This window comes from Oncorhynchus mykiss, chromosome 15, assembly GCF_013265735.2.
Source record: "Oncorhynchus mykiss isolate Arlee chromosome 15, USDA_OmykA_1.1, whole genome shotgun sequence".
Taxonomy (NCBI): domain Eukaryota; kingdom Metazoa; phylum Chordata; class Actinopteri; order Salmoniformes; family Salmonidae; genus Oncorhynchus; species Oncorhynchus mykiss.
In genome coordinates this window covers 68019119-68046387 of record NC_048579.1, presented here as the reverse complement: position 1 = coordinate 68046387, position 27269 = coordinate 68019119, and the positions used below count along the sequence as shown (strand labels likewise).

Below are 27269 nucleotides of genomic sequence, written 5' to 3'. Positions count from 1 at the left end.
GGGGTGTCTGACAGTATGTAATTCCTTCTTCCTCAGGTGGGGTGTCTGACAGTATGTAGTTCCTTCTAGTTATGGTGGAGTGTCTGACAGTATGTAGTTCCTTCTAGTTACAGTGGGGTGTCTGACAGTATGTAGTTCCTTCTTCCTCAGGTGGGGTGTCTGACAGTATGTAGTTCCTTCTAGTTATGGTGGAGTGTCTGACAGTATGTAGTTCCTTCTTCCTCAGGTGGGGTGTCTGACAGTATGTAGTTCCTTCTAGTTACAGTGGGGTGTCTGACAGTATGTAGTTCCTTCTTCCTCAGGTGGGGTGTCTGACAGTATGTAGTTCCTTCTTCCTCAGGTGGGGTGTCTGACAGTATGTAGTTCCTTCTTCCTCAGGTGGGGTGTCTGACAGTATGTAGTTCCTTCTTCCTCAGGTGGGGTGTCTGACAGTATGTAGTTCCTTCTTCCTCAGGTGGGGTGTCTGACAGTATGTAGTTCCATCTTCCTCAGGTGGGGTGTCTGACAGAATGTAGTTCCTTCTTCCTCAGGTGGAGTGTCTGACAGTATGTAGTTCCTTCTTCCTCAGGTGGGGTGTCTGACAGTATGTAGTTCCTTCTTCCTCAGGTGGAGTGTCTGACAGTATGTAGTTCCTTCTAGTTACAGTGGGGTGTCTGACAGTATGTAGTTCCTTCTTCCTCAGGTGGGGTGTCTGACAGTATGTAGTTCCTTCTTCCTCAGGTGGAGTGTCTGACAGTATGTAGTTCCTTCTAGTTACAGTGGGGTGTCTGACAGTATGTAGTTCCTTCTAGTTACAGTGGGGTGTCTGACAGTATGTAGTTCCTTCTTCCTCAGGTGGGGTGTCTGACAGTATGTAGTTCCTTCTTCCTCAGGTGGGGTGTCTGACAGTATGTAGTTCCTTCTAGTTACAGTGGGGTGTCTGACAGTATGTAGTTCCTTCTTCCTCAGGTGGGGTGTCTGACAGTATGTAGTTCCTTCTAGTTATGGTGGAGTGTCTGACAGTATGTAGTTCCTTCTTCCTCAGTGGGGTGTCTGACAGTATGTAGTTCCTTCTAGTTACAGTGGGGTGTCTGACAGTATGTAGTTCCTTCTTCCTCAGGTGGGGTGTCTGACAGTATGTAGTTCCTTCTAGTTACAGTGGGGTGTCTGACAGTATGTAGTTCCTTCTTCCTCAGTGGAGTGTCTGACAGTATGTAGTTCCTTCTTCCTCAGGTGGGGTGTCTGACAGTATGTAGTTCCTTCTAGTTACGGTGGGTGTCTGACAGTATGTAGTTCCTTCTTCCTCAGGTGGGGTGTCTGACAGTATGTAGTTCCTTCTTCCTCAGGTGGGGTGTCTGATAGTATGTAGTTCCTTCTTCCTCAGGTGGGGTGTCTGATAGTATGTAGTTCCTTCTTCCTCAGGTGGGGTGTCTGACAGTATGTAGTTCCTTCTAGTTACGGTGGGTGTCTGACAGTATGTAGTTCCTTCTTCCTCAGGTGGGGTGTCTGACAGTATGTAGTTCCTTCTTCCTCAGGTGGGGTGTCTGACAGTATGTAGTTCCTTCTTCCTCAGGTGGGGTGTCTGATAGTATGTAGTTCCTTCTTCCTCAGGTGGGGTGTCTGATAGTATGTAGTTCCTTCTTCCTCAGGTGGGGTGTCTGACATTATGTAGTTCCTTCTTCCTCAGGTGGGGTGTCTGACAGTATGTAGTTCCTTCTAGTTATGGTGGAGTGTCTGACAGTATGTAGTTCCTTCTTCCTCAGGTGGGGTGTCTGACAGTATGTAGTTCCTTCTTCCTCAGGTGGGGTGTCTGACAGTATGTAGTTCCTTCTAGTTATGGTGGGGTGTCTGACAGTATGTAGTTCCTTCTAGTTACAGTGGGGTGTCTGACAGTATGTAGTTCCTTCTAGTGACAGTGAGCTGTCTGACAGTATGTAGTTCCTTCTTCCTCAGGTGGGGTGTCTGACAGTATGTAGTTCCTTCTTCCTCAGTTGGGGTGTCTGACAGTATGTAGTTCCTTCTAGTTATGGTGGAGTGTCTGACAGTATGTAGTTCCTTCTTCCTCAGTGGGGTGTCTGACAGTATGTAGTTCCTTCTAGTTACAGTGGGGTGTCTGACAGTATGTAGTTCCTTCTTCCTCAGGTGGGGTGTCTGACAGTATGTAGTTCCTTCTAGTTACAGTGGGGTGTCTGACAGTATGTAGTTCCTTCTTCCTCAGTGGAGTGTCTGACAGTATGTAGTTCCTTCTAGTTACAGTGGGGTGTCTGACAGTATGTACTTCCTTCTTCCTCAGGTGGGGTGTCTGACAGTATGTAGTTCCTTCTAGTTACGGTGGGTGTCTGACAGTATGTAGTTCCTTCTAGTTACGGTGGGTGTCTGACAGTATGTAGTTCCTTCTTCCTCAGGTGGGGTGTCTGATAGTATGTAGTTCCTTCTTCCTCAGGTGGGGTGTCTGACAGTATGTAGTTCCTTCTTCCTCAGGTGGGGTGTCTGACAGTATGTAGTTCCTTCTAGTTACAGTGGGGTGTCTGACAGTATGTAGTTCCTTCTTCCTCAGGTGGGGTGTCTGACAGTATGTAGTTCCTTCTTCCTCAGGTGGGGTGTCTGACAGTATGTAGTTCCCTCTTCCTCAGGTGGGGTGTCTGACAGTATGTAGTTCCTTCTAGTTACAGTGGGGTGTCTGACAGTATGTAGTTCCTTCTTCCTCAGGTGGGGTGTCTGCCAATATGTAGCTCCTTCTTCTTCAGGTGGAGTGTCTGACAGTATGTAGTTCCCTCTTCCTCAATCACTGACTGTTAATACTATTTATTGTATAAATCTTTTATCTGATTAACCATTAAGTAAAATACTTGTCCCTCTCCTGGCTTTCCTTGCTCTATATTCTGGCCATCTGTTTCCTGCTAGAACCCTTTTGCAGTAGCATGAGTTATATGATTGTGATAACTATTTATTGCCTTACCTCCCTTTTCCTACCTCATTTGCACATACTGTATATATACTTTTTCTACTGTGTTATTGACTGTATGTTTGTTTATTCCATGTGTAACTCTGTGTTGTTGTTTGTGTCAAACTGCTTTGCTTTATCTTGGCCAGGTCGCAGTTGTAAATGAGAACTTGTTCTTAACTAGCCTACCTGGTGAAATTAAGGTGGAAAAAATGAAATATATATATATATATATATATATATATATATATATATATACATATATATATATATATATATATATATATATATATATAGTCTATGGCAGGCCTGGGCAATTATTTTCCATGTTTGGCCACATTAGAATATATTTTTGCCATCGCGGGCCAGAATCATATATCATGTGTTTGACTGTGTTGACAGATATATCTACTGTAAATCACATCCAGATATGCTACTTATTTTACTGTTTTAACATGCACAGGAATAAACCACATCCATGTTCTCCTTTTGGTAGGTAATTTCATTATTAAACATGCAATGAACTACACGGAGGGAAAGTACACTGTGCATTGACTAGAGCTGTGAAGTCAGGTATAGTCTCTGACATCGCTATGCACTGGATTGCTGAGAGGTGAGAGTCAGTAAGAGGTGATCTGTGTCTTGACTTGTTGTATTTCATCACGGAAAATGTCTGTTCACATACAAAGGTTGACCCAAACAGTACACACATCCTCTGAGCAGGACTCCTAATCTTTGGAAAGTTTTGTTCATCGAGAGATGAATAGAACCTCGTCAGTGACATTGTTTTGAATAGTTCTCCAGTCACTGCATCAGACTGAAGATCGATAAGCTCAAGTTGCAGGTCAGTGGTAGCGTTTTGACCCAAGTCGCGGGCCACATACGCCCCCCGGGCCGGCCTTTGCCCAGGCCTGGTCTATGGTGTTGTCTAATAAACATATGATTATATTTTGAGCTGTGTACTCAAGAGCTTCTCGGTTTTCAAATCAAATGTTATTTGTCACATGCTTTGAAAACAACGTGTAGACTAACAGTGACATATTTACTTACTTATTTCCCAACAATGCAGAGAGAAAAAGAGAAAATAAATTATAACAACTCAATAAATACACGATAACTTGGCTATATACACGGGGTACCAGTACAGAGTCAATGATAACTTGGCTATATACACGGGGTACCAGTACAGAGTCAATGATAACTTGGCTATATACACGGGGTACCAGTACAGAGTCAATGATAACTTGGCTATATACACGGGGTACCAGTACAGAGTCAATGATAACTTGGCTATATACACGGGGTACCAGTACAGAGTCAATGATAACTTGGCTATATACACGGGGTACCAGGACAGAGTCAATGATAAGTTGGCTATATACACGGGGTACCAGGACAGAGTCAATGATAAGTTGGCTATATACACAGGGTACCAGTACAGAGTCAATGATAACTTGGCTATATACACAGGGTACCAGTACAGAGTCAATGATAACTTGGCTATATACACAGGGTACCAGGACAGAGTCAATGATAACTTGGCTATATACATGGGGTACCAGTACTGAGTCAATGATAAGTTGGCTATATACACAGGGTACCAGTACAGAGTCAATGATAACTTGGCTATATACACGGGGTACCAGTACTGAGTCAATGATAACTTGGATATATACACGGGGTACCAGTACAGAGTCAATGATAACTTGGCTATATACACGGGGTACCAGTACAGAGTCAATGATAACTTGGCTATATACACGGGGTACAAGTACAGAGTCAATGATAACTTGGCTATATACACAGGGTACCAGTAGAGAGTCAATGATAACTTGGCTATATACACGGGGTACCAGTACAGAGTCAATGATAAGTTGGCTATATACACAGGGTACCAGTACAGAGTCAATGATAACTTGGCTATATACACAGGGTACCAGTACAGAGTCAATGATAACTTGGCTATATACACAGGGTACCAGTACAGAGTCAATGATAACTTGGCTATATACACGGGGTACCAGTACAGAGTCAATGATAACTTGGCTATATACACAGGGTACCAGTACTGAGTCAATGATAAGTTGGCTATATACACAGGGTACCAGTACAGAGTCAATGATAACTTGGCTATATACACGGGGTACCAGTACAGAGTCAATGATAACTTGGCTATATACACGGGGTACCAGTACAGAGTCAATGATAACTTGGCTATATACACGGGGTACCAGTACTGAGTCAATGATAACTTGGCTATATACACAGGGTACCAGTACTGAGTCAATGATAACTTGGGTATATACGCAGGGTACCAGTACTGAGTCAATGATAAGTTGGCTATATACACAGGGTACCAGTACAGAGTCAATGATAACTTGGCTATATACACAGGGTACCAGTACTGAGTCAATGATAACTTGGGTATATACGCAGGGTACCAGTACTGAGTCAATGATAAGTTGGCTATATACACAGGGTACCAGTACAGAGTCGATGTGCAGTGGTTCGAGGTAGTTGAGGTAGATAAAGTTGAAGTCGGAAGTTTACATACACCTTAGCCAAATACATTTAAACTCAGTTTTTCACAATTCCTGACATTTAATCCCAGTAAAACATCCCTGTTTTAGGTCAGCACTTTATTTTAAGAATGTGAAATGTGTCCCTAAACTCAAATGATATTCATTAATAACTTTAGTGAAGTGGGCAACATAGCCAAAACATTTGGGATTTACAGCACCCTACTAGCGTGGAGGGACTGTAGGAAATACCTGCCAAATATGTTCTCTATGTTGCCTATAGTAGGCAACTCAGACTTGCCAAATGCCCTGAGTGATGCCAATATTAATCTTTGGCATGCTCTAGGAATCAGGACCTTTTCAGATCTATTTCATCAGAAAACCACTACACTGAAATCCTTTCAAGAGCTCTGCAGTGAATTCAATGTGCCAAGGTCCCATTTTTTAAAATATCTTCAAATTAGACACTTCATTTCCTCATTTACTTACAAGAGGAGGTTTAGAGCTCAGCTGAATGAAGTTGAAACCCTTCTTGTCACAGCACAATCCATTAAAGGCTAAATCTCCTACATCTATAGACTCCTTTTTGAGAAAGGAGGCTCCTCCATTACTCCTTTGAAAATAATCTGGGAAAAGGACCTTGGTCTGACTATCAGTGATGAGTTATGGGCGGAGGTTTGCAACAGGGTATACGGCTCCTCTACTACTCTACTATGTAAAAATGAAAGAATCTAATTACACATTTTTGTACAAATGTTATTATACTCCTTTGAGACTCCATAGAATGAAAACAGACATGTCTCCTAACTGTAAAAGATGTAACTCTGAAAGTGGAACCTATATGCATGTATTTTGGAGCTGTAGAGAGATTGCCATATTCTGGCACTCTATACATACTGCTGGACAGAAAATACTAGATGTACAGTTTGATATGACCCCGTGTATCTATCTAATCTATCTAATCTATCTAATCCTGACAGAGAAAATGTGCTAATGACTATTACATACTTTGCTAAGAAATTTATTATTCTATTGTGGGCCTCTAATACTTCTCCTACATTTAAAATCTGGATTGACCAGATTGTTGACTTTCTTCCTCTTGAAATACTCACTTATGACCTCCAGAAGTGACAGCCCAAGTTTGATAGACTCTGGTCTCCACTACTCAATGGTCATTGTCCATTTGGAAGACCATTTGCGACCAAGCTTTAACTTCCTGACAATATATCCACAGAATTTTCCATCCTCATGATGCCATCTATTTTGTGAAGTGCACCAGTCCCTCCTGCAGCAAAGCACCCTCACAACATGATGCTGCCACCCCCATGCTTCACGGTTGGGATGGTGTTCTTCGGCTTGCAAGGCTCCCCCTTTATCTTCCAAACATAACAATGGTCATTATGGCCAGAGGACATTTTTTCAAAAAGTACGATCTTTGTCCTCATATGCAGTTGCAAACCGTAGTCTGGCTTTTTTATGCCGGTTTTGGAGCAGTGGCTTTTTCCTTGCTGAGCGGCCTTTCAGGTTATGTCGATATAGGACCCGTTTTACTGTGGATATAGATACTTTTGTGCCTGTTTCTTCACAAGGTCCTTTGCTGTTGTTCTGGGATTGATTTGCACTTTTCGCAACAAAGTACGTTCATCTCTAGGAGACAGACATCTCCTTCCTGAGCGGTATGACGGCTACGTGGTCCCATGGTGTTTATACTTGCGTACTATTGTTTGTACAGATGAACGTGGTACCTTCAGGCATTTGGAAATTGCTCCCAAGGATGAACCAGACTAGTGGAGGTCTACTATTTTTTTTCTGAGGTCTGATTTCTTTTGATTTTCCCATGATGTCAATTAAAGAGGCACTGAGTTTGAAGGTAGGACTTGAAATACATCCACAGGAACACCTCCAATTGACTCAAATTATGTCAATTAGCCTATCAGAAGCTTCTAAAGCCATGACTTCATTTTCTGGAATTTTCCAAGCTGTTTAAAGGCACAGTCAACTTAGTTTATGTAAACTTCTGACCCACTGGAATTGTGATACAGTGAATTATAAGTGAAATAATCTGTCTGTAAACAATTGTTTGAAAAATTACTTGTGTCATGCACAAAGTAGATGTCCTAACCGACTTGCCAAAACTGTAGTTTGTTAACAAGAAATTTGTGGAGTGGTTGAAAACCTAGTTTTAATGTCTCCAACCTAAGTGTATGTAAACTTCCGACTTCAACTGCATGTACACACAGGTAGGGATAAAGTGACTAGGCAACAGGAAAGATAATAAACAGTAACAGCAGCGTATGTGAGGAGTCAATAGAGTTAGTGCCAAAAGGGTCAGTGCAGATTTGGTTAAATATTTTTATGGCTTTGGGGGTGGATGCTGTTCAGCGTCCTGTTGGTTCCAGACTTGGTATCTCTTGTTGTGTGGTAACAGAGAGAACAGTCTATGACTTGGGTGGCTGGAGTCTTTGACCATTTTTAGGGCCTTCCTCTGACACCGCCTGGTATAGAGGTCCAGAATGGCATGGAGCTCGGCCCCAGTGATGTCCTGGGCCATACGCACTATCCTCTGTAGCTCTTTGCGGTCGGATGTCAAGCAGTTGCCATACCAGGCGGTGATGCAGCCAGTCAAGATGCTCTCAAGGGTGCAGCTGTCGAACCTTTTGAGGATCTGAGGGCCCATGCCAAATCTTGGTACACTTAAAACGAGAACAATTTATAAATAGTTCACCACGCTTGTTTGCTTTGAATTTCTTCTGTGTAATGTCTTCATGAACACACTCTAGAATTGTAAAGTGTTATTCACCTGTCCCCATGGGGTAACCTTTTGAAGAACCCTTTTTGGTTCCACGTACAACCCTTTTGGTTTCCATGTAGAACCCTTTTCACAGAGAGTTCTACCTGGAACCCAAAAGGGTTCTTTAAATGGTTATCCTATGGGGACAGCCAAAATACCCTTTTGGAACCCTTTTTTCTAAGAGTGCAGTAATGTAATATTCTAATTATTTAGGGAACATAATGCAACAGACTTGTGCATTGTGATTGAATTTGTGCTTTAGGGTTATAACGTCTCGAGACAATTAATCTTTACTTTTGTAAAAGTCAAGTAACTGAATTTTCTTTTGTGCAACGCAACCATGTTCTTTTGTTTTGTTCTTTGTGGAAAGACGAAAGGAAATGATGGTGTGTGTTCCATGATTAATTGTCTGAGTCAGGGGATCAGCATTCAGACTCATCTCTAACCATCATACTGCAGTATTTCCGCTTTCTGAACACTTGGACCAAAATAGAGTCTTGTTTTTGCAGGCTGATATCTAAAACGAGGATTGAAGGGCCGTTCCACGAGTACCTTTTGCATCACTTTCATACTATTGGTTTAAATTGTGCACCAATATTGAATTTTAAAATCTTGTTATGTTAAATATGATCTTATCCTTAATCTCGGGAGGAAGCTGAGAGAACAGAAGTGGTGTTGTTGGTGAGTTTGGTTCAACCTAGGTGTGATCAAGGTGTGCTTCTCTCCTATTTCTATTGGCTTTCATCCCCAGACAAACACATCTGGTCTATTTGCAGTTTCCATTAGCACGTGTTGTTGGGGTGAGTCGGTTGTGTTATTATCATCAAGGTCATGTTAATGTGTTGGATATGTTTACGTCATTGAACTGGATCTTAATTAGAATTGGATCAAAGCACTGTTGCTACACAGCCCTCAAACTCACCTCTGGACCTCCAAGACAGTTCTGCCTCATTGTTCCACTGTCCCCTGTAACCAGGGACTGATTTAGACCTGGGACACAAGGTGTGTGCAATTAGTTATTAGGTAGAACAGAAAAGCAGCAGGCTCCAGACCTCAGGGTCAGAGTGGAGTTACCCCTGATCTACAGTATATAGCTCTGAATGATCTGTTTTCCTTCACAAACTGTTGAAGTCCCTGTATAACATAGAACCTCTTTTTGAAGAGAATGAAAGGCTGCCTTGCTCGGTGTTTACACTGGACTACCTGTTCAATGAGTCTTTACCTACAATGATGCAGACCATCAGATGCTTTTTTTAAGACTTCAAATTCATCTCTCTCATAGGTAGAGAAACCTGTTGTTTTGGCTGTGCAGCCCCCTGTTCCTTCCTGCCACTGCAGTCAGCGCTCCAGAGCTTTGCACATAGCAGTTACTTTTCATTAGCATTTCTATATTAGTCTCTTCTCCTCCAAGCATTGTCCTCAGTGTCCATCCAGCACCTTTATCTCTCTCAATAACCTACACACACACACACACACACACACACACACACACACACACACACACACACACAGCTGGTGCCCACACACCCCTGTCTTAATAGAAAGAGCAATCTCCATGTCCATCTCTCTCTTTCTCTCTCTCTCACACACACACACACACACACACACACACACACACACACACTGCTTGTGAGCAGTGTTTGCTCAGTTGATTGGAGGACTGTGTCACTCAGCCTCCCTGTGTTTGTCTAAGCCAATGGGGTCTCAGCTTATCTTCAGCCACTTAGTTTGGCTTTAATGGGGACAAGGCAGGATACTAGGGACATGGAGATGAGGCAGGGTACTGGGGACATGGAGATGAGGCAAGGTACTGGGAACATGGAGACGAGGCAGGGTACTGGGAACGTGGAGACGAGGCAAGGTACTGGGGACATGGAGACGAGGCAGGGTACTGGGAACATGGTGACGAGGCAGGGTACTGGGGACATGGAGACGAGGCAGGGTACTAGGGACATGGAGACGAGGCAGGGTACTGGGAACATGGAGACGAGGCAGGGTACTGGGGACATGGAGATGAGGCAGGGTACTGGGAACGTGGAGACGAGGCAGGGTACTGGGGACATGGAGACGAGGCAGGGTACTGGGAATATGGAGACGAGGCAGGGTACTGGGGACATGGAGACGAGGCAGGGTACTAGGGACATGGAGACGAGGCAGGGTACTGGGAACATGGAGACGAGGCAGGGTACTGGGGACATGGAGACGAGGCAGGGTACTGGGGACATGGAGATGAGGCAGGGTACTGGGGACATGGAGACGAGGCAGGGTACTAGAGACATGGAGACGAGGCAGGGTACCAAGGACATGAGATGAGGCAATATACTGAGTTAATGGGGACGAGGCAGGGTACTGGAGACATGGAGACGAGGCATGGTACTGGGGACATGGAGACGAGGCAGGGTACTGGGGACATGGAGACGAGGCAGGGTACTGGGGACATCTCATGTGATGTGACTCCCAAATAAGTCAACATGTGACTTTGTCAGAATGTGCATAACGTAGATACAGAGCTTTGAGTATTTCTATGATTTAGAGTATTTAGTTCCTGTTTCTAGTTTTTTAAGAATCAAATCAGAGTTTAAAACTTGTATAGTCTTGAATCTGTAGGAAATATCTCCACTAAGGACCTCTGTCAACAGGGGATATTGGCCTGCGTTGCTCAGCTGCAGTTTCAACTACTTCCTTCCTCACTCTGTCAGTGTGTGTTTGGGTCTTTGAGTGGGCTTGCCATCCTGCCTGCGTACGTGCTCTCGTCCGTACGACCTTCACAAGGGCTGAGGGAGCAACTGGGGAGCTGGCCCTGACTGCAGCCAATCGATCGCTAGCCCTCACCACCCCTCTTCCGCTCAGCACTCTCTCTCCCAACACACACCACACTCCCCACCGCCTCATTGCCCAAATAGACTCACATATGAGTGACAGGGCCAATTTCTCTCTCCTTCCACTCCCCTCTAATTCATAGCCATTGATTTACACCTGGTGGTCTGAATGCTCTTTATACACACACACACACACACACACACACACACACACACACACACACACACACACACACACACACAGCTCCTTTGTATGGATCACAATGCAGACACAGACTTGGTGTCTCAGCACATGGATTGAAGGACTGAAGGGACTTTCTGAAGGACTGTAGAAGGTCTTCAAATGTGTAGCACAGTGTCCCAAACCTCTCCTTGAGTTTTCACTGCTGTTCCTCCTATTTGATGTATTCCAGTCCAATCTCACCGGATTCAACTGATCAACATCTCATCAATCCCTTCATTAGTTGAATTAAGTATGTTAGTTCTGGATTACATCAACTCATTGTGTCTGGTTCTCTTTGGGTCTCCTTCGTCCTAGTTCTCCCTGGTTCTCTTTAGTTCTCTTTCGTCTTAGTTCTTCCTGGTTCTCTTTAGTTCTCCTTCATCCTGGTTCTCTTTAGTTCTCTTTCATCTTAGTTCTTCCTGGTTCTCTTTAGTTCTCCTTCGTCCTAGTTCTCCCTGGTTCTCTTTAATTCTCTTTCGTCTTAGTTCTCCCTGGTTCTCTTTAGTTCTCCTTCGTCCTAGTTCTCCCTGGTTCTCTTTCGTCTTAGTTCTTCCTGGTTCTCTTTAGTTCTCCCTCGTCCTAGTTCTCCCTGGTTCTCTTTGGTTCTCTTTCGTCTTAGTTCTCCCTGGTTCTCTTTAGTTCTCCTTCGTCCTAGTTCTCCCTGGTTCTCTTTAGTTCTCCTTCGTCCTAGTTCTCCCTGGTTCTCTTTAGTTCTCCTTCGTCCTAGTTCTCCCTGGTTCTCTTTAGTTCTCCTTCGTCCTAGTTCTCCCTGGTTCTCTTTAGTTCTCCTTCGTCCTAGTTCTCCCTGGTTCTCTTTAGTTCTCCTTCGTCCTAGTTCTTCCATATATTTATATGTATATATTCTTATTCCATTCCTTTACTTAGATGTGTTTGTATTAGGTAGTTGTTTTGATTTAGTTAGATTACATGTTAGATATTGCTACGCTGTCAGAACTAGAAGCACATGCATTTCACTCCGCTCACAATAACATCTGCTAACCATGTGTATGTGACCAATACCATTTTGATTTGATTTGGTTCTCCTCCTGGTTCTTGTAATTGAGGTCCTGGGTACTCGAAGAGAGGTGTGGAATGGTCCTGGGTTCTCAAGATGAGGTGTGGAATGGTCCTGGGTTCTCAAGATGAGGTGTGGAATGGTCCTGGGTTCTCAAGATGAGGTGTGGAATGGTCCTGGGTTCTCAAGATGAGGTGTGGAATGGTCCTGGGTTCTCAGGATGAGGTGTGGAATGGTCCTGGGTTCTCAAGATGAGGTGTGGAATGGTCCTGGGTTCTCAGGATGAGGTGTGGAATGGTCCTGGGTACTCAAGATGAGGTGTGGAATGGTCCTGGGTACTCGAAGAGAGGTGTGGAATGGTCCTGGGTACTCGAAGAGAGGTGTGGAATGGTCCTGGGTACTCGAAGAGAGGTGTGGAATGGTCCTGGGTTCTCAAGATGAGGTGTGGAATGGTCCTGGGTTCTCAAGATGAGGTGTGGAATGATCCTGGGTTCTCAGGATGAGGTGTGGAATGGTCCTGGGTTCTCAAGATGAGGTGTGGAATGGTCCTGGGTACTCAAGATGAGGTGTGGAATGGTCCTGGGTTCTCAAGATGAGGTGTGGAATGGTCCTGGGTTCTCAAGATGAGGTGTGGAATGGTCCTGGGTTCTCAGAATGAGGTGTGGAATGGTCCTGGGTACTCAAGATGAGGTGTGGAATGGTCCTGGGTACTCAAGATGAGGTGTGGAATGGTCCTGGGTTCTCAAGATGAGGTGTGGAATGGTCCTGGGTTCTCAGAATGAGGTGTGGAATGGTCCTGGGTACTCAAGATGAGGTGTGGAATGGTCCTGGGTACTCGAAGAGAGGTGTGGAATGGTCCTGGGTACTCGAAGAGAGGTGTGGAATGGTCCTGGGTACTCGAAGAGAGGTGTGGAATGGTCCTGGGTTCTCAAGATGAGGTGTGGAATGGTCCTGGGTACTCAAGATGAGGTGTGGAATGGTCCTGGGTACTCAAGATGAGGTGTGGAATGGTCCTGGGTACTCAAGATGAGGTGTGGAATGGTCCTGGGTTCTCAGAATGAGGTGTGGAATGGTCCTGGGTACTCAAGATGAGGTGTGGAATGGTCCTGGGTACTCGAAGAGAGGTGTGGAATGGTCCTGGGTACTCAAGATGAGGTGTGGAATGGTCCTGGGTACTCGAAGAGAGGTGTGGAATGGTCCTGGGTTCTCAAGATGAGGTGTGGAATGGTCCTGGGTACTCGAAGAGAGGTGTGGAATGGTCCTGGGTACTCGAAGAGAGGTGTGGAATGGTCCTGGGTACTCAAGATGAGGTGTGGAATGGTCCTGGGTACTCGAAGAGAGGTGTGGAATGGTCCTGGGTACTCAAGATGAGGTGTGGAATGGTCCTGGGTACTCGAAGAGAGGTGTGGAATGGTCCTGGGTTCTCAAGATGAGGTGTGGAATGGTCCTGGGTACTCGAAGAGAGGTGTGGGAAACACTGCTGTGGTATTTTTTATATTTAGATATAATGTAACGTGTGTGTGTGTGTGTGTGTGTGTGTGTGTGTGTGTGTGTGTGTGTGTGTGTGTGTGTGTGTGTGTGTGTGTGTGTGTGTGTGTGTGTGTTCAGGTGGATCTCCAGGCTCGGACCCCCAGGTGACCAATGAGAGCGTCCGCAGCAGGGACCAGATCCTCCAGACTCTGACTGACCTGTCCAGGGCCTTCCAGGACATCGCTGACCGCTGTCTGCTGGTCCTCCACCTGGAGGTCAGGTACGTACGGACATGGACTCTCCAGGATAAACATCCAGCCTGGGTCATGTTCATAATGACCTTTTCCTATTGGTCATGTTCATAATGACCTTTTCCTATTGGTCATGTTCATAATGACCTTTTCCTATTGGTCATGTTCATAATGACCTTTTCCTATTGGTCATGTTCACAATGACCTTTTCCTATTGGTCATGTTCACAATGACCTTTTCCTATTGGTCATGTTCACAATGACCTTTTCCTATTGGTCATGTTCATAATGACCTTTTCCTATTGGTCATGTTCACAATGACCTTTTCCTATTGGTCATGTTCACAATGACCTTTTCCTATTGGTCATGTTCATAATGACCTTTTCCTATTGGTCATGTTCACAATGACCTTTCCCTATTGGTCATGTTCACAATGACCTTTTCCTATTGGTCATGTTCACATTGACCTTTCCCTATTGGTCAAGTACAGATCATACTACCGCCCGCTTCACTCTGTTTTCTTTTATTTAGTCCCTAGCGAACACAACCGTGATTTCTAGAATCTTCCTCTCAATGGTTTCCCAGTGTTCTTCAGTCCTGGTCCTGAGTGGGGGCAGACTGAGTTAGCAGGCTGATGTTCTGTCAGACTACCATGTTGACTGTCAGACCTTGAATAGTTCCACCTATGAATTTGAGAGCGGTTACATTCGTTCAGCCCCAGCCTTCAACTTTATAGCTCACCAAGTGGCAGGAATATCGTTTTTAATTTTACAACCCCTTTAGGTGTATATATGTATATGATTATTATTAGGTAACATATTGAATTTAGGCTTTAGTACCATACCCCACATTGATAACACATTCATAAAACAGTCATAAGGAATAAGGTTTTGAAGTGTCTGTCCTATATCTAGGAGATATAAGGAAGCTCAGGAAATATATATAATTTTTTAAAATACATATTTAACCCCTTTTATGGGGTAGGCACAACATCTGTTTCCTTCAGACTAGTTCGTGTGTAGCCCAAAGTGTTCAGACACTACAAACAGAGGTTGGCAAATGGACGGTCCCGACTTCAGACGAGTCCCCTGACACTTGTGGAGACCACCATCGTGTTTGGGATGTCTAAATGGTCTGACTAACACCACTCTAGCTCTGCCACCTTTCACTGCAGATAAGGAAGTGTGACAATGGTGTTGGATTGAGACTCATCCAATAAAATAAAACAGATATCTCTAGCTTAAACTGACTGATTGTGATGGGATAAAAAATACAACTGAGATGACTTAGATTGGTGCACCGGTGTGTCAGTCAACTGGAGGGGGTTAAACAAGTGCAAGACAATCTAATAATACATTCACACCAATGTCTCCCTGCAGATCCAGTGAGTTCACCCATTAATGTCTAAAACAAGTGATCCTCCAACCAGACCCAGAAAACAACCAACTCTCTCTTCATCAACAGCCCCCATCTCCTCCTTCCTCTCCAACCAAACCCAGAAAACAACCAACTCTCTCTCCATCAACAGCCCCCATCTCCTCCTTCCTCTCCAACCAGACCCAGAAAACAACCAACTCTCTCTCCATCAACAGCCCCCATCTCCTCCTTCCTCTCCAACCAGACCCAAAAAACAACCAACTCTTTCTCCATCAACAGCCCCCATCTCCTCCTTCCTCTCCAACCAGACCCAGAAAACAACCAACTCTCTCTCCATCAACAGCCCCCATCTCCTCCTTCCTCTCCAACCAGACCCAGAAAACAACCAACTCTCTCTCCATCAACAGCCCCCATCTCCTCCTTCCTCTCCAACCAGACCCAGAAAACATCCAACTCTCTCTCCATCAACATCCCCCATCTCCTCCTTCCCCTCTTTATCCCTCCATCACCTCATTCCTCTCTTTATCCCTCCATCTCCTCCTTCCTCTCTTTATCCCTCCATCACCTCATTCCTCTCTTTATCCCTCCATCTCCTCCTTCCTCTCTTTATCCCTCCATCTCCTCCTTCCTCTCTTTATCCCTCCATCTCCTCCTTCCTCTCTTTATCCCTCCATCACCTCCTTCCTCTCTTTATCCCTCCATCTCCTCCTTCCTCTCTTTATCCCTCCATCTCCTCCTTCCTCTCTTTATCCCTCCATCTCCTCCTTCCTCTCTTTATCCCTCCATCACCTCCTTCCTCTCTTTATCCCTCCATCTCCTCCTTCCTCTCTTTATCCCTCCGTCTCCTCCTTCCTCTCTTTATCCCTCCGTCTCCTCCTTCCTCTCTTTATCCCTCCATCACCTCCTTCCTCTCTTTATCCCTCCATCTCCTCTTTCTGCTCTTTATCCCTCCATCTCCTCCTTCTCTTTATCCCTCCATCACCTCCTTCCTCTCTTTATCCCTCCGTCTCCTCCTTCCTCTCTTTATCCCTCCATCTCCTCCTTCCTCTCTTTATCCCTCCGTCTCCTCCTTCCTCTCTTTATCCCTCCATCACCTCCTTCCTCTCTTTATCCCTCCATCTCCTCCTTCCTCTCTTTATCCCTCCATCTCCTCCTTCCTCTCTTTATCCCTCCATCACCTCCTTCCTCTCTTTATCCCTCCATCACCTCCTTCCTCTCTTTATCCCTCCATCACCTCCTTCCTCTCTTTATCCCTCCATCCCTCATCATGGCTCTGAGATATTGTTTCTCTTCTGCAGTAATGTTTATGATCGCCCTAAAAAAAGAGAGGGGGCGAGAAACCCTCCCTGAGCTCTGCACTGCTCTCTACTACTCCACGCCTTATTGACTTTTACCCATCAACCACATTTCCCCCGACAGTAACGGTGGCAAATGATGCCATCAGGAAGAGGAAGAAAGAGAGAGATGCAGAGAGGGAAGGAGTGTGAGAGGGGGGTGGGAAAGAAAGGGAGAGAGAAGGAGAAAAAGAGAGAGAGCGAGAGGGTGTTGGTTTTTATGTCTCCACTCATGTTTTTAATAGCCACTGGGGCCGAAGATGGTTTTTGGGGGTTCTGATGAAGATGGTTTTTGGGGGTTCTGATGAAGGTGGTCTTTGGGGGTTCTGATGAAGGTGTGAGCAGCCAGAGATCATGTATCAGTCAGGTGTTTAGGGAAACTAAGCACCCCCATGGTGGCTCTTGGATTAGAACGTCACACTTGGACAAATGCGTTGAAAGACAGAGGTGGAGGGGAGACATTAGATTAAGTTACAGTAGACTGATATCTACATATCACAATCTGTCCTGATAGTTACATGGTGGATGAATTCAGTCAAACATCCCAGTAGAGCTGAGCAATACATTTCCACTACCGCGTTTTCATTCTCCTTTATATACTAGTTAATGGGACATCAATCCTTTATATACTAGTTAATGGGGCATCAATCCTTTATATACTAGTTAATGGGACATCAAACCTTTATATACTAGTTAATGGGACATCAATCCTTTATATACTAGTTAATGGGGCATCAATCCTTTATATCTTATTTAATGGGACATCAATCCTTTATATACTAGTTAATGGGACATCAATCCTTTATATACTAGTTAATGGGACATCAATCCTTTATATACTAGTTAATGGGACATCAATCCTTTATATACTAGTTAATGGGACATCAATCCTTTATATACTAGTTAATGGGACATCAATCCTTTATGTAGTAGTTAATGGGACATCAATCCTTTATATACTAGTTAATGGGACATCAATCCTTTATATACTAGTTAATGGGACATCAATCCTTTATATACTAGTTAATGGGGCATCAACCCTTCATATACTAGTTAATGGGACATCAATCCTTTATATACTAGTTAATGGGACATCAAGCCTTTATATACTAGTTAATGGGACATCAATCCTTTATGTAGTAGTTAATGGGACATCAATCCTTTATATACTAGTTAATGGGACATCAATCCTTTATATACTAGTTAATGGGACATCAATCCTTTATATACTAGTTAATGGGACATCAATCCTTTATATACTAGTTAATGGGACATCAATCCTTTATATACTAGTTAATGGGACATCAATTGTCCCATTTAACAATCACCCATATTAGCAAAGTTATTTCATTTCAAACTTCTCATTGGTCTAGAATAGGCTACTTATCATAATGAATGAAATCAGCAAAATGCCTGCGATAAGTAACACTAAGCTGATTCCATCACCATCATGACTTCATCTACCTGTAGGGTTTGGTTGGACTAAACACACATCAACAATATTATCTCTCTCCTCTTTTCATCCGTCTCTCCTCATCTGTCTCTCCTCATCTGTCTCTCCTCTCTCCTCCTGTCTCTCCTCTCTCCTCCCCTCATGTCTCTCCTCTCTCCTCCTCTCCTCTCTCCTCCCCTCATCTATCTATCCTCTCCTCCCCTCATCTATCTATCCTCTCTCCTCCCCTCATCTATCTATCTATCTATCCTCTCTCCTCCCCTCCTCTATCTCTCCTCCCCTGATCTGTCTCCTCTTTCTCCTCCACTCCTCTGTCTCTCTTCTCTCCTCATCTGTCTCTTTTCTCTCCTCCCCTGATCTGTCTCCTCTTTCTCCTCCCCTCCTCTATCTCTCCTCTCTCCTCATCTGTCTCTCCTCTCTCCTCATCTCTCTCTCCTCTCTCCTCCCCTCATCTGTCTATCCTCTCCTCATCTGTCTCTCCTCTCTTCTAATCATCTATCTATCCTCTCTGCTCCCCTCATCTGTTTCTCCTATCTTCCCCTCATCTGTCTATCCTCTCCTCATCTGTTTCTCCTCTCTTCCCCTCATCTATCTATCCTCTCTGCTCATCTGTTTCTCCTCTCTCTTCCCCTCATCTATCTCTCCTCTCTCCTCATCTATCTCTCCTCTCTCCTCATCTGTTTCTCCTCTCTCTTGCCCTCATCTATCTCTCCTCATCTGTCTCTCTTCTCCTCTCAGAGTGCATTGTTTCCACTACCTGATTCCCCTGGCCAAGCAGGGGAACTATGCCATAGTGGCCAACGTGGAGAGCATGGACTACGACCCCTTGGTGGTCAAACTCAACAAGGACATCAGCGCCATCGAGGAGGTGATGGGCGCCGCGCTGCAGCAGCACAAGTTCCAGTACATCTTTGAAGGTAAGTCTGTTGTTGTGGGTCGTCCATGATAATGTCATGTGTTGAGAATGTAATTATATTGATTCTATTGGCTTAATGTACTTGTTTCACCTGACTGTGCTCAGGTCAATGTGTGCCTGTATTGTCCATGTGTCTTTTTGGGGTACAAATGTCCACTGCGGTGATCAATAAAAGTGTTGACTACTGGGATGTATTCTGCAGTTGGTGACTGGTATGTGTTTTCTCTCTCTTCACGTTCTCTTGCGCTTTCTCTTCTCTCCTCTCTCTCTCTTCCCTTCTCTCATCTCTCTCTTCTCTCATATCTCTCTTCTCTCCTCTCGTCTGTCCTCTCTCTCTTCTCTTCTCTCATCTCTCTCTTCTCTCCTCTCGTCTCTCGTCTCTTTTCTCTTCTCTCATCTCTCTCTTCTCTCCTCTCTCCTCTCGTCTCTCTTCTCTCTTTTGTGCTCTCTGTCTCCCTCTCTCTCCCCTTCTCGCACTCTCTCCCTCTCTATCTTCTATTCTCTCCTCTCCTCTCTCCTTTCCTCTCTGTCTGTCTGTCTGTCTCCCTTCTCTTCTCGAGCTCTCTGTCTCTCTCTCTCTCTCTCTCTCTCTCTCTCTCTCTGTCTGTCTGTCTGTAGGTCTTGGCCACCTGATCTCCTGTATTCTGATCAATGGAGCCCAGTACTTTAAGAGGATCAGTGAGTCTGGCATCAAGAAGATGTGTAGGAACATCTTTGTCCTGCAGCAGAACCTCACCAACATCACCATGTCTCGAGAGGCCGACCTGGACTTCGCTAGGTGAGACATACACACAGGAAGGGGACAAGAAAGACAGGGTAAGAGATGGATAAACAGGACGGAAGGATAGAGAGGGGAGACAAAGGGCTAGAAATAGCAAAGAGGATGAGAGAAGAGGAGGGCAAATCAAAGTAGAGAGAGAGAGATAATCGAAGTTATTCAGTGGGAGGTTGTGTCTCAGAAGGACACAGGACAGCTTTATTTGGACGGATCAATGTGTAATCGTTGTCTTCCTGCCCTCTGTCCCTCTCTCTCGCTGTACCTCTCTTTTGCAGTCCTTCTTTTTCGCTCCCTTTCTCCCCCTCTGTTCTGCATGTTCAACCATCATACAGAACTGCACCAATCTACACCCCGTGAGTGAGTGAGAGCACCAGATGGGAGGGGGTACAGTGCATTCAGAAACTATTCAGACCCCTTGACTTTTTCAACGTTATTTTACGTTGCGACCTTATTCTCAAATCGATAAAAACATTGTTTTATCCTCATCAATCTACTCACAATACTGTATCCCATAATGACAAACCAAAAACAGGTTCTTAGTCATTTTTGCCAGTTTATAAAAAATAAAAAATCTCACTTACAGAAGTATTCAGACCCTTTACTCAGTACTTTGTTGAAGCATCTTTGGCAGCAATTATTCTTGGGTATGACGCTACAAGCTTGGCACACCTGTATTTGGGGAGTTTCTCCTATTCTTCTCTGAAGATCCTCTCAAGCTCTGTCAGGTTTTCATCAAGGATCTCTTGTAATTTGCTTTATTTATCTTTCCCTCGATCCTGACTAGTCTCCCAGTCCCTGCCGCTGAAAAACATCCCCACAGCATGACGCTGCCACCACCATGCTTCACTGTAGGGATGGTGCCATGTTTCCACCAGACGTGACACTTGGCTTTCAGGCCAAAGAGTTCAATCTTGGTTTCATCAGACCAGAGAATCTTGTTTCTCATGGTCTGAGAGTCTTTAGGTTCCTTTTGGCAAGCTCCAAGCGGGCTGTCATGTGCCTTTTACTGAGGAGTGGCTTCCATCTAGCCACTCTAACATAAAGGTCTGATTGGTGGAGTGCTGCAGAGATGGTTGTCCTTCTGGAAGGTTCTCCCATCTCCACAGAGGAACTCTGGAGCTCTGTCAGAGTGACCATCGGGTTCTTTGTCACCTCCCTGACCAAGGCCTTTCGCCCCCTATTGATCGGTTTGGCTGGGCGACCAGCTCTTGGAAGAGTTTTGGTGGTTTCAAACTTCTTCCATTTATTTAAGAATGATGGAGGCCACTGTGTTCTTGGGGACCTTCAATAATGCAGAAATGTTTTGTTACCCTTCACCAAATCTGTGCCTCGACACAATCCTGTCTCAGAGCTCTACGGACAATTCCTTTGACCTCATGGCTTGGTCTTTGCTCTGACATGCACTGTCAACTGTGGGACCTTATATAGACAGGGGTGCGTTTGCAAATCATGTCCAATCAATTGTATTTACCACAGGTGGCTCAATTCTGAGTCTCATAGCAAAGGGTCTGGATACTTATGTAAATACGTTTTCTTTTATTTATTTGACAACATGTCTTAAAACCTGTTTTTGCTTTGTCATTATGGGGTATTGTGATGTCATTATGGGGTATTGTGATGTCATTATGGGGTATTGTGTGTAGATTGATGAGGGGGAAAAGTAATATAATCATTTTAGAATAAGGCTGTAACGTAATAAAATGTGGAAAAAGTCAAGGGGTCTGAATACTTTCTGAATGCACTTTAGGTCAGTAAATCCCTCACCAAATGTCCACCAGTGTCCTCCAACACCACTGACATGTGACTGGTGTTTTGACATATTAACAGGAATATAGTGTATGATGAACACCCTTTGCACACCTTTCTGATGTGGTGGAAAGCGTTTATGTACCAAAACGGTAAATTAGCATTGTCAGCTTATATATTGAACACTGTTAGCCCAGCCTTTTATTTACCAGTTCACCCCTGTGATGTTATCAGTGCTCTTCTACCAGAGGCATTATAAGGGACCTTGACATGTCCTTTCAGGTATTTTTCTGGAGACTTCAATATATCAATATATTTTCACCAAACATAAAACAATACAAGGTCATTTAATGGACTCGTTGGACTGTAAACCAAAAGGCTTAAGACACCTAATCAAAGTCTAGACTACCTCAATCCCCCCAAAACCCAATCGTTAGATTTTCACTAGCTTTGCCAATCTCCATGCGATGTCCTTCTATACAATGTATGTCAGTCGGATGCCGTCTTGTCTGTGAATGTGTGTACAACAGGGTTTCCCAAACCCGGTGCAGGCTTTGGTTTTTGCCTCAGTGCTACACAGCTGAATCAATTAACCAACTCATCATCAAGCGTTGATAATTTGAGTCAGCTGTGTAGTGCTGGGGCAAAAACTAAAACGTGCACCCAGGGGGAGGCCCCAAGAAAGAGTTTTGGAAACGTTGAAGACCCCGGTGATAACTGTGCTGACTTGACAGAGTTTTGGAAACGTTGAAGACCCCGGTGATAACTGTGCTGGCTTGAAGGAGTTTGTCTCGTTAGGGTCTTGCCTAGCTCCATAGCGGTGCTGTTGTCTGATGGCAGGATAGTAGTATAGAGGGGACCGGCGGAGCCTTGGTTCGTCTGTTATTTCTACTCCCTTTCACCTCCACAGTATGTGGGATGGTCTCTCTCTTTCTCTGTTTCTTTCTCATTCATTCTCTCTAGATTTTTCTCTCATTAATTTATTCTCTCTCGCTCTCTCTGCCTCACTCTCTTCGACTCCCTCTCTCTTGCCGTATCGCGCTCTCTCTGTGTTATGGTGAGTGAATGAGGACCCAAAAGCGAACTAACTTAAACAGAGCTTCTTTAATAACCAAACATAGGTAGGCTCAGATAGACCGGCAGATTCCGACAGGACAGGACAAGGTTACAGCAAACATGACGATAGTCTGGCTCAGGCATGAAACACAACAAACAAGAATCCGACAAGGACAGGAGCAGAAACAGAGAGAGATATAGGGACCTAATCAGAGGGAAAAAGGGAACAGGTGGGAAACGGGGTGAATGGGTAGTTAGAGGAGACAAGGAACAGCTGGGGGAAAAAAGGTAACCTAACAACGACCAGCAGAGGGAGACAGGGTGAAGGGAAAGGACAGAGACAAGACACAACATGACAGTACATGACAGTACCCCCCCACTCACCGAGCGCCTCCTGGCGCACTCGAGGAGGAAACCTGGCGGCAACGGAGGAAATCCTCGATCAGCGCACGGTCCAGCACGTCCCGAGAGGGAACCCAACTCCTCTCCTCAGGACCGTACCCCTCCCAATCTACGAGGTACTGGTGACCACGGCCCCGAGGACGCATGTCCAAAATTCTACGGACCCTGTAGATGGGTGCGCCCTCGACAAGGATGGGGGGGGGGGGGGGAAGACGAGCGGGGGCGCGAAGGACGGGCTTGATGCAGGAGACATGGAAGACCGGGTGGACGCGACGAAGGTATCGCGGAAGAAGAAGTCGAACTGCGACAGGATTAATGACCCGAGAAATACGGAACGGACCAATGAACCGCGGGGTCAACTTGCGAGAAGCCGTCTTAAGGGGAAGGTTCTGAGTGGAGAGCCAAACTCTCTGACCGCGACAATATCTAGGACTCTTAGTTCTACGCTTATTAGCAGCCCTCACAGTCTGCGTCCTATAACGGCAAAGTGCAGACCTGACCCTCTTCCAGGTGCGCTCGCAACGTTGGACAAAAGCCTGAGCGGAGGGGACGCTGGACTCGGCGAACTGAGATGAGAACAGCGGAGGCTGGTACCCGAGGCTACTCTGAAAAGGAGATAGCCCGGTCGCAGACGAAGGAAGCGAGTTGTGGGCGTATTCTGCCCAGGGGAGCTGTTCTGACCAAGACGCAGGGTTACGAAAAGAAAGACTGCGTAAGATGCGACCAATAGTCTGATTGGCCCGTTCTGCTTGACCGTTAGACTGGGGGTGAAAGCCGGAAGAGAGACTGACGGAAGCCCCAATCAAACGGCAAAACTCCCTCCAAAATTGAGACGTGAATTGCGGACCTCTGTCCGAAACGACGTCTGACGGAAGGCCATGAATTCTGAAAACATTCTCGATGATGATTTGTGCCGTCTCTTTAGCAGAAGGAAGCTTAGCAAGGGGAATGAAATGAGCCGCCTTAGAGAACCTATCGACAACCGTAAGAATAACAGTCTTCCCCGCTGACGAAGGCAGTCCGGTGACAAAATCTAAGGCGATGTGAGACCACGGTCGAGAGGGAATAGGAAGCGGCCTGAGACGGCCGGCAGGAGGAGAGTTACCGGACTTAGTCTGCGCGCAGACCGAACAAGCAGCCACGAAACGACGCGTGTCATGCTCCCGGGTGGGCCACCAAAAACGCTGGCGAATGGAAGCAAGCGTACCCCGAACGCCAGGGTGGCCGGCTAACTTGGCAGAGTGAGCCCACTGAAGAACGGCCAGACGAGTAGGAACGGGAACGAAAAGAAGGTTCCTAGGACAAGCGCGCGGCGACGGAGTGTGAGTGAGCGCTTGTTTTACCTGCCTCTCAATTCCCCAGACAGTCAACCCGACAACACGCCCCTCAGGGAGAATCCCCTCGGGGTCAGTGGAGACTAATCACGAACTCGAAACGAGCGAAAAACAGCGCCCAACGCGCCTGACGCGCATTAAGTCGTTTGGCAGAACGGATGTACTCAAGGTTCCTATGGTCAGTCCAAACGACAAAAGGAACGGTCGCCCCCTCCAACCACTGTCGCCATTCGCCTAGGGCTAACCGGATGGCGAGCAGTTCGCGGTTACCCACATCATAGTTACGTTCCGACGGCGACAGGCGATGAGAAAAATACGCGCATGGGTGGACCTTGTCGTCAGAGAGGGAGCGCTGAGAAAGGATGGCTCCCACGCCCACCTCTGACGCGTCAACCTCGACAACGAACTGTCTAGAGACGTCAGGTGTAACAAGGATAGGAGCGGATGTAAAACGATTCTTGAGGAGATCAAAAGCTCCCTGGGCGGAAACGGACCACTTAAAGCACGTCTTGACAGAAGTAAGGGCTGTGAGAGGAGCTGCCACCTGACCGAAATTACGGATGAAACGACGATAGAAGTTCGCGAAGCCGAGAAAGCGCTGCAGCTCGACGCGTGACTTAGGGACGGGCCAATCAATGACAGCTTGGACCTTAGCGGGATCCATCTTAATGCCTTCAGCGGAAATAACAGAACCGAGAAATGTGACGGAGGAGGCATGAAAAGTGCACTTCTCAGCCTTCACAAAAAGACAATTCTCTAAAAGGCGCTGGAGGACACGTCGAACGTGCTGAACATGAATCTGGAGTGACGGTGAAAAAATCAGGATATCGTCAAGGTAAACGAAAACAAAGATGTTCAGCATGTCTCTCAGGACATCATTGACTAATGCCTGAAAGACAGCTGGAGCGTTAGCGAGGCCGAAAGGAAGAACCCGGTATTCAAAGTGCCCTAACGGAGTGTTAAACGCCGTCTTCCACTCGTCCCCCTCCCTGATGCGCACGAGATGGTAAGCGTTACGAAGGTCCAACTTAGTGAAAAACCTGGCTCCCTGCAGGATCTCGAAGGCTGAAGACATAAGAGGAAGCGGATAACGATTCTTCACTGTTATGTCATTCAGCCCTCGATAATCTATGCAGGGGCGCAGAGACCCGTCCTTCTTCTTGACAAAAAAAAACCCCGCTCCGGCGGGAGAGGAGGAGGGGACTATGGTACCGGCGTCAAGAGCTACAGACAAATAATCTTCGAGAGCCTTACGTTCGGGAGCCGACAGAGAGTATAGTCTACCCCGGGGGGGGGTGGTTCCCGGAAGGAGATCAATACTACAATCATACGACCGGTGTGGAGGAAGAGAGGTGGCCCTGGACCGACTGAACACCGTGCGCAGATCGTGATATTCCTCCGGCACCCCTGTCAAATCACCAGGCTCCTCCTGTGAAGAAGAGACAGAGGAAACAGGAGGGATAGCAGACATTAAACATTTCACATGACAAGAGACGTTCCAGGAGAGGATAGAATTACTAGACCAATTAATGGAAGGATTATGACAAACTAGCCAGGGATGGCCCAAAACAACAGGTGTAAAAGGTGAACGAAAAATTAAAAAAGAAATGGTTTCACTATGATTACCAGAAACAGTGAGGGTTAAAGGTAGCGTCTCACGCTGAATCCTGGGGAGAGGACTACCATCCAGGGCGAACAAGGCCGTGGGCTCCTTTAACTGTCTGAGAGGAATGTCATGTTCCCGAGCCCAGGTCTCGTCCATAAAACAGCCCTCCGCCCCAGAGTCTATTAAGGCACTGCAGGAAGCTGACGAACCGGTCCAGCGTAGATGGACCGACAAGGTAGTGCAGGATCTTGAAGGAGAGACAGGAGTAGTAGCGCTCACCAGTAGCCCTCCGCTTACTGACGAGCTCTGGCCTTTTACTGGACATGAAGTGACAAAATGACCAGCGGAACCGCAATAGAGACAGAGGCGGTTGGTGATTCTCCGTTCCCTCTCCTTAGTCGAGATGCGGATACCTCCCAGCTGCATGGGCTCAGCACCCGAGCCGGCAGAGGAAGATGGTAGTGATGCGGAGAGGGAGGCGACGGAGAGCGCGAGCTCCTTTCCACGAGCTCGGTGACGAAGATCAACCCGTCGCTCAATGCGAATAGCGAGTTCAATCAAGGAATCCACGCTGGAAGGAACCTCCCGTGAGAGAATCTCATCCTTTACCTCTGCGCGGAAACCCTCCAGAAGACGAGCGAGCAAGGCCGGCTCGTTCCAGCCACTGGAGACAGCAAGAGTGCGAAACTCAATAGAGTAGTCTGTTATGGATCGATTGCCTTGACATAGGGAAGACAGGGCCCTGGAAGCCTCCTCCCCAAAAACAGATCGATCAAAAACCCGTATCATCTCCTCCTTAAAGTCTTGATACTGGTTAGTACACTCAGCCCTTGCCTCCCAGATTGCCGTGCCCCACTCACGAGCCCGTCCAATAAGGAGAGATATGACGTAGGCGACACGAGCAGTGCTCCTGGAGTAAGTGTTGGGCTGGAGAGAAAACACAATATCACACTGGGTGAGGAACGAGCGGCATTCAGTGGGCTCCCCAGAGTAACACGGCGGGTTATTGATTCTGGGCTCCGGAGATTCGAAAGCCCTGGAAGTGGCCGGTGGATCGAGGCGGAGATGGTGAACCTGTTCTGTGAGGTTGGAGACTTGGGTGGCCAGGGTCTCAACGGCATGTCGAGCAGCAGACACTTCCTGCTCGTGTCTGCCTAGCATCGCTCCCTGGATCCCGACGGCTGAGTGGAGAGGATCCGAAGTCGCTGGGTCCATTCTTGGTCGGATTCTTCTGTTATGGTGAGTGAATGAGGACCC

General features: G+C 46.1%; 1 protein-coding gene across 1 annotated transcript in view; it reads left to right on the top strand.

Moving 5' to 3' along the window:
- LOC110513021 (exocyst complex component 4-like) overlaps window positions 1-27269 on the top strand; it is a 241406-nt gene that overhangs the window by 193550 nt on the left and 20587 nt on the right. The window contains exons 15-17 of the mRNA XM_036945079.1: window positions 13899-14040; window positions 18913-19091; window positions 19709-19868. Coding sequence (XP_036800974.1) covers window positions 13899-14040; window positions 18913-19091; window positions 19709-19868 — 481 coding nt within the window. The remainder of the gene's footprint in view (window positions 1-13898; window positions 14041-18912; window positions 19092-19708; window positions 19869-27269) is intronic.